Source organism: Schistocerca nitens, chromosome 4, assembly GCF_023898315.1.
Source record: "Schistocerca nitens isolate TAMUIC-IGC-003100 chromosome 4, iqSchNite1.1, whole genome shotgun sequence".
NCBI lineage: Eukaryota > Metazoa > Arthropoda > Insecta > Orthoptera > Acrididae > Schistocerca > Schistocerca nitens.
This window is the reverse complement of record NC_064617.1, coordinates 876,134,018-876,148,560: the sequence shown is the minus strand read 5'-3', so window position 1 is coordinate 876,148,560 and position 14,543 is coordinate 876,134,018. Positions and strand designations below refer to the sequence as shown.

The window sequence follows — 14,543 nt, the reverse complement described above, 5'->3', positions numbered from 1 at the left end:
CTGTCATTAACACCAGCCTGCTATATACTCTACAGAAGTAGATAACCTTGGCTAGGCCTTTACTGTCAAACATATTTTGACTCTGTGCAACCCTGATGTTTCTCCCTTACAATGAGATGTAGGAATGAGTGTATGAATTAATTAATTGATGTAAAATAATGCAAAAGAAATCAGAGGCATCAAATAATATTGTGATTTGAGGGGAGGGGGCCTGAGATTAAGTGCTCATAGTGACTGAAGGGGGGGTGCAGTGAAGTGAATACATATAGGGAAAAGGATAGCATGATGAAATGCATGGCTTCCAGTCTTTCAGTATCCTTACTTAAGTTCCTTCACACTTTGTTCTGTCCCTCACCATCCTAACCATAGCATTCTCCATCATCTTAACTGCTATTCATGCTTCAATTTGGCCAGCCACATGCTATTTTTCATTTTAATCTTTGTATCTAACATTTTCACTCCTTTGCTTTACACTAGTTCCCATTCTCTATTACAGACAGTATGTTTCCATTGATTTTTACTTTGAATTACCTACCACCTGTATTTGCCTCACAGATTGCTCTTTTTTACCTATAAGTCCTAAAAATGACAGAAGCAACAAGTGTTCCAACTGTTAAGTACTTAATTCAAACTTTTTAATTTGCCAGAAAGTTTCATATCAGCACACACTCTGCTGCAGAGTGAAAATTTCATTCTGGAGTTGTTTCAACCTCTCCAAGATCACTGACCACTTATGTATACCATTTTTCTTACCATTAATTACTTAGATTGACATTTTTTTGTTCTGATACAATGAATTATACTACATTACATAATTGTTGATAGCATAAATTATTGAATTACACAGACACAAGAATGGCATGAGGGTTTAATTAAATTTTTCCAAAATACGGTCCTTCACTTTTGTTAAACTTTAATTAGGCAGAATTTCTACAGCAAAAATGAAAAAAAAAGTCTCTAACATTATTAAAACGGCAAGGTAAAAATTCTCAAAGTGTCCTTTCAATGCCATACAGGGAATCTGGCACCTAGGCACGTTAGTCCACAACAGCACCCGGGCCGGCGCAGTCGACAGCATATTTGGTAGCTATGGGACGGCCATCGACCTGCGTCAACAACTTTAATGTAAGACGAGGACCCACAGTCCAATATACTTTTAATTCTTTTTTACTCTATGGACCCACCAACTATTGGTGATGGTATTTTGTCTTTTTAGTACGTTTAATTTCGCGACATAGATTTTACAACCTGATGATGAGAGCATTGTCTCTCGAAACGCGTTGTTAAAATATATATAAAAATCGCGGTTTAAGGCTAAATGTGATAACCAGGGAATCTAGCCTATCACTGAAGTACTAGTGCAGGTCTAGATTTTGTATGCACAGTTCTTTTAGTCTGGGTGAACAACGTACTGAGCAATAAGTTTATGAAATATCCTCTCAGTATGACAATGTTTTGGCAGTACTAGATGTTAGTAATAGTGAAATGTGGACTCTTTGTCTTGAACATTATATATATATATATATCACTCTGTTTCAGTTTCCTTTCTTTTGTAACACACTAGACAAATATAATCAACCACAGACACAGAAAATTCCCAACTGTTCATTTCTTCATGCATCAAAAAGTATGCATAACTACATGCATCAACCACATAAGGAACAAATAAATAGATATTTAACACACACACACACACACACACACACACACACACACACACACACACACACACACACAGAAGGAAGTACGAGAGGCATGGAAATATTGCTATCCTCAGATAATACTTACTTTTGATCTGAATCTTGCAACATCACCATCTACTACAGCTAGCTTACACTGACTCTGTAAAAAATTGAACAAGCAGCATATAACATACACAGAAAGCAGCATGCATTATAACAATTGCAATACATTCCATCTTCAAACTAGTAATTTTAATAATTACCAGAACAGAAATTAAAACATTTAGAGCGACAAAATGCATCACAAACACTACATTCTTCTTCAGAGACAATGAGACATTCATTACAGTGAGAATGATTAAGTGCAGGTGGAATCAGGAGAGTATGAACAAGTATTACAAGAGAGTATGAACAAGTATTACAAACACACTGGATTTTTAATAAACTGTGGCAAAAGTTTTATTGTGCAGGTAGTTTCTCTATTCATACGTAAATCAATGAGGGCTGCCACATGTCCAGGACAAGACAACAGAACTGAGGTATTACATCATGATTATTCCTCTATGTATGTCTTGTTTTATTCCAGGTATCTAAGACATACATTTTCTTTTGTTGCTATCAACACACTATTCAAATTCTTGTTTACCTCTAAGGGTCACCATATTTTGAAATCTTTAACAAGACTGTATAAATTAACAAAAAGATATTCAGCCAATCAGTTGTAAACCAAATGTTTGTTTAGTCTTTGATCTAGGTTTTGGTATCCAAACAAGTATCTTCTTCAGAAGGAGTTGGCCCTAAAAATGTATATAAATGATTAAAAACTACTAAACTAAACTACTCCCTAAACAAGTCGTGAAGGCCCAAGGGTACTGACCAGCCGCCGTGTCATCCTCAGCTCATAGGCATCATCACTTGATGCGGATATGGAGGGGCATGCGATCAGCACACCGCTCTCCCGGCCGCATGTCAGTTTCTGAGGCCGGAGTCGCTAGTTCTCAATCAAGTAGCTCTTCAGTTTGCCTGACAAGGGCTGAGTGCACCCCAGTTACCAACAGTGTTCGGCAGACCGGATGGTCACCCATCCAAGTGCTAGCCCAGCCCGACAGCACTTAACTTCTGTGATCTGACGGGAACCGGTGTTACCACTACGGCAAGGCATTGGCTGATTACAAATTATTTTTACATACATAAAAAATATTAATAATAGAAAAATATTTGTGAGGTAAGTGTATTCACTTGTTGCATCACATGGTGGTAACTACATTAGCTGAAGCCAAGTGGCTCTTGTCATATATCAAATTGATATAAAAACCACAAACATCACGTGCCAAGGCTTAAAACAGCAGCCAGATTACACTGCTACCTTAAGGGGAGTCTTAATACCCTATCCCGACAATGTTAAATTTAGTGACTTGGCTTCCCTGTATTTCAGGAAACATTGTAGCCATTGACATGAAACCTTTACAGGGCATTAAACTGTATGTTCCAAGTCTACCACACTAAAATAATTGCATTTCAGTCACTGCTGTCAGAAATACATTTTTTAATTACACGTTTAAAATTTGGTGCACTTTCTTTTCATTATCTTAAATAATTTTAATTATACGTAACATTAGACTCAGGATATGTATATTATTACTCCCTGAAAATTTGAATACTCCACTCTAAGTGGCTTCCAAGATTTAGGGAAAAATTCAACATAAAATGTAAGTTTTCAAGAACGGCTTTTAAAGTTTCAGAAGACTTTAACTCATTTAATATATGCTCAATTTTTTATTTTTAGTCACTCAGAAGCACCCTGCACCATACTATATATCACCCTCTAGATATTTTTCCAAGTCTTTTCTTCTTTCTGGACTCCTTAGTGGGCAACTGTGCTGCATACTCTGCTTTATCAATGCGAACCTTGTCCATCCGTTCAAGTTTTCTGACACAGTTTGCTCCAGGATTAATTCCCATATGCTGTAGGACTTTCACCGTACCAATGCTGCCATCATTAAAGGCAATAACAGCATCACTGACACCCCCCCCCCCCACTTTAGTGTCTTCATTCCCACAAAGACATCTTTTGGTAAGCAAGTCCATCCAACATTACTGAACGACTCATTGGGATTTTGAGTGTGACCATGCAGACACTTCAGTAATTCAGGATTTGTCAGGTCTCTGTAAATAGGTTTTATGATATCCGTGACTGCTGCTGGGATGGAATGTTTATGGCTATATGAACTGTTTGAGAACTGGGTATTGCGGTAATTGCACCATGAATCAGGTCCAGGATGGCAAAGGTGGTGTACTGGTTTTCCATCGGTTGACAGTATGTGAGCCCATACTGCCTGCTTCATTTTCAACAAATACTCAGTATTATTTCTAATGGCCATCCCATAATACTGCTGTAGTTCATCAATCTTTTGTCTATCAGCCTACCTCTTATGGTTTTACTATCAGAAAGTTTCTTCTCCCTCAAACGTTGTTTCAACTTCCTCAACCTGGTGTCCATCCTCTTCTGGACATGACCAATACAAACACGTAATTTAACCTTTATAACACAGCAATCTACAGCCTTCTATATAAAAAGATTACCGATTTCATTAGATCTTGAAGTAATGCAGGTAATTATTTTAATATTTTCAACCAGTGTAGATTATATTTAAAAAAATAAAATAAAATACTTCCTATGTGAGTTTGTAAGTGATGCATACATCATTTTATTCAGAAAATTGCAAATTTTATAATGAGATAAAAATCCGAAAATATGAAAATAAATTTTTTTTTTCTGCTCTAGCTACCCTTAAGCCATGACATTATATGTTTATGGTTTTTATATCAATTTTATATATGACAAGAGCTGCTCAGCTGCAACTAATGTAACTTACCACTATGTGATGTAACAAGTGAGTACACTTACTTCACAAATATTTTTCTATTATTAATATTTTGTTACTTACTCAAACATACTTTGTAACCATTTATATACATTTTGAGGGCCCACTCCTCCTGAAGAAGAAATTTTCATAAATATCAAGACCTAGGTCAAGGGCTAAATAAATATTTGGTTTGCAACTGTTTGGTATCAACCTCTTTAAGTCACCATATTTTTTATCATTTTTTAAATTGTCATTCATACATTTGTCCCCTTCTCAAGGGGCTTCTCTTTATGTCTTATCTTCAGAGTTTCAATCCATCACTTCCCTTGTTCCTTTTCCATTCTGTAGAAGTAGGTTTCTTCCATCTTTCTTTAAATGTTATTATCTGTCCTATCACAACAATTACATTTTAGACCTTGACATTTGCAATGCTAAATTTGACTTTACATTCTTCCCTATTTGCCTCAATCCTAATATTAACTTCACTTCTCTACACAAACATGGCTATGACCAAATGTATCTCTCATCGGGACTTCCCTTTTGTATCTGCATAACAGAGCAAAAAGTTCAAATACAGGAGCAAGGATTGGCACAATGCATCTATTTGGAAATTCTGGAAATATTCTAACTACAGAAGTTGTCTTATTTGACCAAAGAATATTATTCTCTGTAGTTTCTGCTGAGTACTTGGGGCAAACACTCTGGTATTGAATTTTGAAAGTATTTAAAATTTCAAATTTATTTTCATCTTATGACAAAGATGTGGGAATCATTCTTTTTTGTGGTGGTCACTTTACTTGCTTGTATTTTCCTTATTTTAAATGCTGAACATAATGTGGCTGACATCAGCCATTGCTTCACAATCTGTTAAATTTTGATCCTCCCCATTATCTTTCTTTCACAAGTACTCTCAGTTCCTTTCCTGCACCCTTCCACAACCCCCATCTCAACAGAGCCTGTCCTCCATCGGCTCATATAGCCTGCTCTCTTGCTACCTCCCTCAACACTCATAACTTCATATTTCCTCAAACTCCCTCTGGTATTTTTCCACTCCAATTTAGCTTACTCTCATGTTCCTCTCCTCTTTTCCTCTAACTTTGAATTTGGTGTTATTTCTTAGTGTCTACCTGAAATCTCTTATATTAATCACCCTTTCCCATGTGCTGTCTGACCCTACATGCGGTTTTTGTTCACTGAGAAGCGATTTATTATCATGAATGTTTCTGGATTTTCCAAGAATTTATGTCTCTTCAATACAATTTGTTAGATTTTAAATGTCAAAGATAACATTGTGAGGTTCCTTCTATAACAACAATGCTTTTGCATTAACATTATTACAGCAAAAAATGAAGTTTGCAATGTATCAATCAAGTGCAAACCTGCGATGCAGTTTCTTTGTTTCCATTAGTATCCCTCCTGTAATTTCTTGCAGCAGTGTTGCAGGCTTGTATTTATGCACACAATTTAATTAATAGAATATTTCCCTGTTTACTACTGATGAAAATTTTTTATGTGAGAACAAACCCAATATGCCTGCATTTGATATTATACAATTTTGTATAAATATCTACTGCCAAATTTCCCCCCCCCCCCCCCCCCCCCCCACACACACACACGTGGAAACGTGGGTGGGAGTGAGAAACATGCTTGTATTCATATTTTTGTGTGTGGGTATTCTGCAGTGTGTATTATGAGCTGAAGAAAAGAAATCATGCTAATACCTGCCACAAACACACAAAGATTATTATCTAAATCATGTAAAAGCATGCCAATTAAAAAAATTGCAACAGATATGATCAATCAGTTCCTCCATTACAATACAGAAATTGACAAGCAGAGAACATTACAAAATTTCTACATGAAGCTAGTAAGACTACATGAAACAATTATGTGCACATGTGCGCGCACACACACACACACACACACACACACACACACACACACACACACACACACACTATAACTGACAGTAGTTCCTGAAGGAAGAAGTTATTACATGCTTCTGAGCTACTTCCACATTGTGAGAAGAGGAATGAAGAGAAGTAAGAAAAGGAAGAGGTGTAACAGATAGAGGGGAGTCCTCCAACAAGAAAAGAAAAGAAGTAATCTTTCATGGACAACAAGGTGGTTGTTGATGGAGATTGAGGGGAAACAGCTGATCACGACATTGGTGAAGGAAGATTAGCGCAACATCTTGTTGCCTTTGAGGTCATTAGAGACTGAGCACAAACTCTGATTAAGGAAGGACAGTCAAGGAAACCAGTCTTGCCCTTTTTAAAGGAACCATTCCAGCATTTGCCTTAAGCAGTCTAAGGAAACCAGAGAAAACCTAAATCAGGATAATCAGACAGGGGCTTGAACCGTTGCCCTTCTAAATGTCAGTCACTAAGCTGACCACTACACTCCATTGCTCAATTTCTTCTACAATTCAACATGGCATTTGTCTCAAGTAAGTTAATGAAAGCACATTTAAAAAGAAAAAAAAAATCAGAATGGGCAGGGACTTCAACCCCACATCTTTAAAACAGCTAGACGACAAATCACCATGTACCCCTGCTCAGTATGGGAGGCAATGTATTTGTATTTCTTTATTGGTCCTGTAAATCGTGTTTAGGTACATATTTTGCACAAACGATGTAGGACAAGTCAGGTTGGTACAGTATATACAACATCATACTCATTGTTATTTTGAAAGGATAAATAATTAAAAATTATTCAATACATGTTGAATAATGATGACAAATTAAATATAATAAAATAAAATGATAGACTTATTAAGAATATTTGAGCAATTACACTACACTTTTCTGGTACTCTAAAAACTCAAATAGAATAGAAGCAGTGGTCAAGCAAGTACTCTTTCAGTTTCACTTTAAACTTTTGTAAATTTTGCATCTGTTTCAAATAGGATGGCATGTGATTATTATGCCAGTATGATACACTCCTATCTTACAAATGTTTGTACTTACTGTATTGACATGTAAGTAATGCTTCTGTCTAGTATCATGAGGGTGGTAATCACAGTTATATTTGAAGATATTTCCATCTTTTAAAATACTTCCTTTTGTGAAATTTAATATTTCATACATATATAAGCAAGGAAGAGGCAGTATACTGAGATTTTTAAATATTGGTCTACAGGAGCCTCTGTACTTAGCATGGTTTATTATTCCAACAATTTTTTTTCTGTAGCCTAAATGTTTTGTTTGTACCTACGGAGTTCCCCCAAAAGATAATGCTGTACATCAGCAGTAACTGAATACTGCCATGGTACATTGTGATCACAGACGCACGGCTTGTATTTTGTGCAAGGATTCTTACTGCGTACGTAAGTGTGTTAAGGTTTTTATTTACATGGTTAAGATGTGTCTCCCATTTTAGGTTCTGCTGAATATGTATACCTAAAAATTTTGTGTCGCTCACGGATGAGACAGTTTTTCCATCAATTTTAAAAATTGATCTTGCAGGATGTAGTTGCTGTGAATTGTGGAAATTGACTATCACTGTTTTTTCATTATTTATTATTAGCTTGTTTGTTCTGAACCATTGTGTCAGATTTTGTATTATACCTCTAGCTGTTTTTTGTAGGCTTTCCTCATCATGTGATTTGATTAGGATATTTGTGTCATCTGCAAAAAGTACCGTTGTCCCTTTAGTTATTTTTTCTGACAAATCATTAACATAAAGAATGAAAAGAATTGGCCCAAGGACTGACCCTTGAGGAACTCCATATGTAATGTTTTGTGCATTACTGTAAAAATTACAAATTTTTTGTGTTTTTATGTCTTTGTATTTTATTTGAGTGATCTGTTGACAGTCATGAAGGTAGGAATGTATCCACTTGTTTGGCAGGCCTCGTATTCCATAACTACCTAGCTTCTGCAACAGAGTATTATGATCAATTACATCGAAGGCTTTACTAAGGTCAAGAAATATGCCAGACACATGTTGCTTATTATCTACTGCAGTTAGAATTTCATTTAAGACGGTATAAATAGCTGACTGTGTTGATCTGCCAGTTCTGAATCCGTGTTGCGCATCAGTTATTATGTTTTCTTGATTTAGAAAGGCTGTCAGCCTTCTAAGAAATAGTTTTTCAAGAATTTTACCAAAGCCTGACAATACTGATACAGGTCTATAGTTTGCAGCTTCATGTTTGTCCTCTTTCTTGTACAGTGGTGTCACTTTTGCCATTTTCAGATTTTTCGGGATTATACCACTCACGAATGACGAATTGACAATATCCGTTAATGGTTCTACGGTATATGTTATACTTGCTTTGATGATAATATCTGGTATTTCATCAGTACCTGCTGAATACTTATTGGGTAACCTTTTTATAATGACATAATTCCTCAGGTGTTGTTGGAGACATGAATAGGGTTCTTTTAAGAAGTTTTGTATCTGACTGGAGTGTATTGCTGTCTGGTTGTGAGTTGTAATGTTTGGTAATCAGGTGGTGTGCTACATTAGAAAAGTAGTAATTAAATTTATTAGCCACTACTGTGGGGTTGATTATTTTATTGTTGTTTTCATGAAGTTCTATATTTTTGTGGGCTAATGATGTAGTACCTGTTACTCTTTTTATGATACTCCAGGTTGCTTTAGTCTTATTCCTGGAATTTTTTATTTGTTTGTCATTTTCCATTTTCTTTGCTTTTGTTATAACTTGTCTAAGTATTTGTTTATATTGTTTAAAGTAGTTGATAAATACAGGATTTGTGGTTTGCTTTGAGTATTCATATAAGTTCCTTTTATTCTGACATGATATTTTTATTCCTGTTGTGATCCATTTATTTGGTTTTTGCACAGAATTTATAAGTGACGTTTGTTTAGGAAAGGCTATTTCAAAAAAAATGTTTGTATGTGGCCATAAATTTATCAAACTTGTCATCTGTGCTGTTTGAACTGTAAACATCAGTCCAGATTTTTCTTCTCAAGAGAAAACAAAAGTACTCTATGTTTTCATTATTAAACTTCTTCATAATAGTTCTAGTTTTCTGGGCTTTCGTGTTTCCTGGAATAGCGATTGTTAGTATTTGGGCATTGTGATCACTAAAACCAGTGTTTGCAGTCTGTGTGTTGCAGATACATTTATCTGTGTTTACAAACACCTGATCTATGGTTGTCGCAGAAGTAGTGGTTATACGAGTTGGGTTGGTTATAGTTGGTTTTAGGTTAAAGGACTTCAGTAAGTCTTTGATTTCTTCTTTAAATTTACTGGGTTTGGAGAAATCAACATTGAAATCTCCACATATGATAATATTTTTCACAAGTGGCTCTTCCTTTGATAGCATATGTTTTGCCAGTTACAGGACTGGTATAGGTGCTGCTGGGAGCATGCATAGGACCAAGTCTTACAGGGCGCACAGTCACAGTGTTGGGTTGGGTTGTTTGGAGGAGGAGACCAGACAGTGAGGTCATCGGTCTCATCGGATTAGAGAAGGACAGGGAAGGAAGTCGGCTGTGCCTTTTCAAAGGAACCATCCCAGCATTTGCCTGAATCAATTTAGAGAAATCAAGGAAAACCTAAATCAGGATGGCCGGATGTGGGATTGAACCGTCGTCCTCTCGAATGTGAGTCAAGTGTGCTAGCCACTGTGCCACCTTGCTCGGTACAGTCACAAGGATATGAGCCATATGGTAGAGAAATGGCTGCAGAAGGAGCACAGGCTCTGATCAGAATGATGTGGAGATTTTGGGGGAAGAAGGAGAAGAGGGGGGGGGGGGGGGGGGGTCAGAGACGACAAAAATCTATTCTAGATGTGCTGGGCAAAATGTCTGACAGAATGACCCTACAATCATGCCTTGAAGTGAAGTCAGGCCTTATTACAACCTTATTCAGATAACTGAAGGAGACAAAAATTTTATTGTGATGAGAGAATTGAATTTGGTATTAGGAAAACGAAGAGATGTAAAAATAATGTGAGAGCATAGACTGACGGAAAGGAATGAAAGGGGAAGTAGTATGGCAGAATTTTGCACACAGCACAATTTAATAATTGCTAGTACTTGGTTTACAAATCCTGAAGAAGGCTGTAAAAATGAAGGAGACCTGCAGACACCAGAAGGTTTCGATTACTTAATGGCAAGAAAGATTTAAAAACCAGAGTTTCAACTGAACATTTCTAGGGGCAGTTGCAGACTGTCCATAATTTATTGATTATAAACTGCAGATTAAAGCTAAAGAAACTGCAAAAGAACCACATGTTGTTGAGAGTGTCAGAGCATTAGGCAATGATTGATGGAATCAGTGGGGAAGAAAACAAAAAAATGAATCGGTAGCTTGAAGAGTTTAAATAGTGAAGGCAGTAGAGATTAAATAAGCAGAAAGATAAAGCACTGTAGAAATCTTTGGGTAACGCACAAGAGACTATTTCACTGAAATATACAGCAAATGAAGCAAGCAAATGGGAACATAGACACCTAAATAATGAGACTGCCACAAAGTGGAAAACAGATACACAGGTGTAGCTAGAGGAGGAAGAGAGAGAGACAGACACCTCCTATGGGAAAAAAGACCTTTGGAGAAAATATAAACACTTGCATGAATATTAAGAGCTGACATGCCCAACCCATAATAAGCAAAGAGGGGAAGGATGGGAGATGTAGGGAATACATAGAAGGTCTATACTACCTAAGTGAAATTAAATGTAAGATAATACTATAGAAGAAGAGGAGGAAGTAGACGAAGATGATACAGGGATACAACATTATGGAAAGAATTTAACAGAACCCTGGAAGACCTACGTGTAAACAATGTGTCTGGAGTACACAACGTTTCCTCAGAATTACCAAGATCCTTAGGAGAGCATTACATGACAACACGCTTCCACCTGGTACGCAAGATCCATCAGATGGTGAATATTACCAAACCATCACATTAGTAACTCATGATTGCAAACTATGGACACAAATAATTTATAAAACAAAGGCATAGCTTGTATAAGCCAAACTTTGAGAAGATCAGTTTCAGTTCTGGAAAAATGTAGGAACATGCAACGCAATACTGACCCTAAGGCCATCCTCTCACAGCATCAGGCAGCTAACACTGACCTGGATGAGGACAGCAAATCTGACCTCACGAGACACAGTGCTCGCATCACAAGGGACATGCTGGTTAATGTGCTTTACAAACTAGCACTCTCCACTGGCAGATGGCTTGCAAACCACACAGTTTGTTTACGAAAATGAACGCTAGTAAAATACCTACATGACCTCTATCAAAATGCATATTTCCTCCTTTGTCCATAAACCAGTCACATTGTTCTGTCTGTGGTAAACAAAAATAAAAACTTTATATCAAAAAACAAAGATGATGAGACTTACCAAACACAAGCGCTGGCAAGTCGATACACACACAAACAAACACAAACACACACGAAATTCAAGCTTTCGCAACAAACGGTTGCTTCATCAGGAAAGAGGGAAGGAGAGGGAAAGACGAAAGGATGTGGGTTTTAAGGGAGAGGGTAAGGAGTCATTCCAATCCCGGGATCGGAAAGACTTACCTTAGGGGGAAAAAAGGACAGGTATACACTCGCACACACACGCATATCCATCCGCACATACACAGACACAAGCAGACATTTGTAAAGGCAAAGAGTAAAAGTGTATGTGCGGATGGATATGCGTGTGTGCGCGTGAGTGTATACCTGTCCTTTTTTCCCCCTAAGGTAAGTCTTTCCGCTCCCGGGATTGGAATGACTCCTTACCCTCTCCCTTAAAACCCACATCCTTTCGTCTTTCCCTCTCCTTCCCTCTTTCCTGATGAAGCAACCGTTTGTTGCGAAAGCTTGAATTTTGTGTGTACGTTTGTGTTTGTTTGTGTGTCTATCGACCTGCCAGCGCTTTTGTTTGGTAAGTCTCATCATCTTTGTTTTTTGATATATTTTTCCCACGTGGAATGTTTCCCTCTATTATATTCAAAATAAAAACTTTGATATCTATGAACATGTTGTAAGACAAAACGGAAAGTTTTATGTTGAGTCAGCAGGGACATCAGCACAGAAGACTTTACAAAATTGGACAATCTCATTTGTGCGGGATAGCGCACTTATATTTACATAACATCGAATATTATAGAAATTATTTCCATTAATTTAATAAGAACGTCTCAGAACTTTTCAGAAAATGTGGATGTGGTGGAAAATAATAACAAAAATAAATAATAATAATCTGGATACAGCAAACTACGAACTCTTTACACATTGTTTCAAAACATGGAACCTCTCCCAAATATGCTACACTGAACGAGCTTGTATTTTATGTCAAGATCTTCTGAAGCCTTTAATTATTGATGTGTCATTAAATGATATTTAAGTGTAGCAAATCCTACCAAAAAGTCAGCAGCAGAGGGGGGCCTGCAGTCAAAGACTAGGCTCATTATGACGTTACCAGAACCTGTGTGAACAGCTTCCATTGTTTGTTTTGCTGTTATCCCTTGGGATCAAGTCACAATGACGTTCTCCTTCAACTGCAGGGGTACTCTGCTCATTAATTTCCTCAAGTGTGGAACCACAATCAGCACTAAGAACTATGAAGAACCTTTGCATAAACTATGATGAATCAAAATCCAAATGGTCAGGAATGCTGTCAGACGGAATCTCTTGTTGCATGATAATGCCCACTCCACACTGTAAATCAGAGGAAGGCTACGTTTCAGTGGTTTGGTTGGGAAACACTGCAACATCCTCCGTACAGCCCAGATCATTCACCGAGTGATTTTTACATGGTAACCTGAAGACGGGCATGTGCAGACGTTGGTTTCAGTTGGACAAGGAGATGTAAGAATGGGTGTGGCTTTTGATCCATCAGCGGGTGACTGTTTTCTACAAAACAGGAATTGATTGTCTCTTCTCTCAGAGGGATAAACATTTTAACATGTGTGGTGAGCACTTTTAAATGGAACCATTTCAGGGACCCACTGTGGCAGGTGTTCAGTTTTCATCTGACTGCCCCTTATATATTCCTACCAAATATGGGCTTCAACTGAAAATTACAAATACAATACAGAATCTTGCGAGTTCTGCTTGTGATATAGAACATTCTTGCTTCCCACTTGTTCTACTTTATATGGCAAGGTGCTGAAATATCACAGAACTTATTGTATATTTCATCTGATGAAATGGCTCCCCCAACATGAAATACCAGAAAGTGATGCCAGAAGACCAGTACAGCTCCAAGCTTATGTTAGCTTGCTTATCCCATGTGAGGATGGCTTAAGATTTACCTTAGAAAATAGGATAAATGTTGACAAACATAAGCTTCTGGCATTCTTAGAATTACAGTAAACATTAGGTGGGAGGGGGGGGGGGGGGAGATAAAAAACAGGGAGCAAAAGGTTATCTACAGCTTGGATAGAAACCAGACTGCAGTTATAAGAGTTTAAGGACACGACATGGGTTGGTAGTTGAAAAAGCAGTGAGACAGGATTGCATCCTACCCTCCATGTTATTCAATCTGCATGTTTAGGAAGCTGTGAAGGAAAACTAAGGAGAAATTTTGAAACATATTAAAGTTTAGTGAATATAAATATAAACTTTAAGGTTTGCCGATGACATTTTAATTCTGTCAGAGACAGCAAAGAGCAGTTGAGTGAAATGGATAACATCTTGAAAAGATGTTTCAAGATTAACTTCAAGGTAAATGAAGCAAGATCAATGGCATATACTCTAATTACATCAGGAGAATTATATTACTAATTAAATTCAGAATTAGTTTAGGAAATGGGACACAAAGTACTAGAGAAGTTTTACTATTTGGGCAAAAAAATATTTGATAATGGACAAATCAAAGACGATATAAATGCAGGCTGTCAATAGAAAGAAAAGCAGTTCTGAAAAGGCAAATTTGCTAACACTGAATATAAACTTAAAGGTCTGGAAGCCTTTTCTAAAAATATTTGTTTAGAGTGTAGCCTGGTGTGGAAGTTAAACACAGGGAATGAAGCAGTTATGACATGAAGAGAATAGAGGCTTTTGAAATGTGGTGC

At 37.1% G+C, this 14,543-nt stretch overlaps 1 protein-coding gene across 1 annotated transcript in view; it reads right to left on the bottom strand.

Moving 5' to 3' along the window:
- LOC126252635 (uncharacterized) overlaps positions 1 to 14,543 on the bottom strand; it is a 204,952-nt gene that overhangs the window by 101,237 nt on the left and 89,172 nt on the right. Inside the window, 1 exon segment of the mRNA XM_049953538.1 lies at positions 1,789 to 1,842. Coding sequence (XP_049809495.1) covers positions 1,789 to 1,842 — 54 coding nt within the window.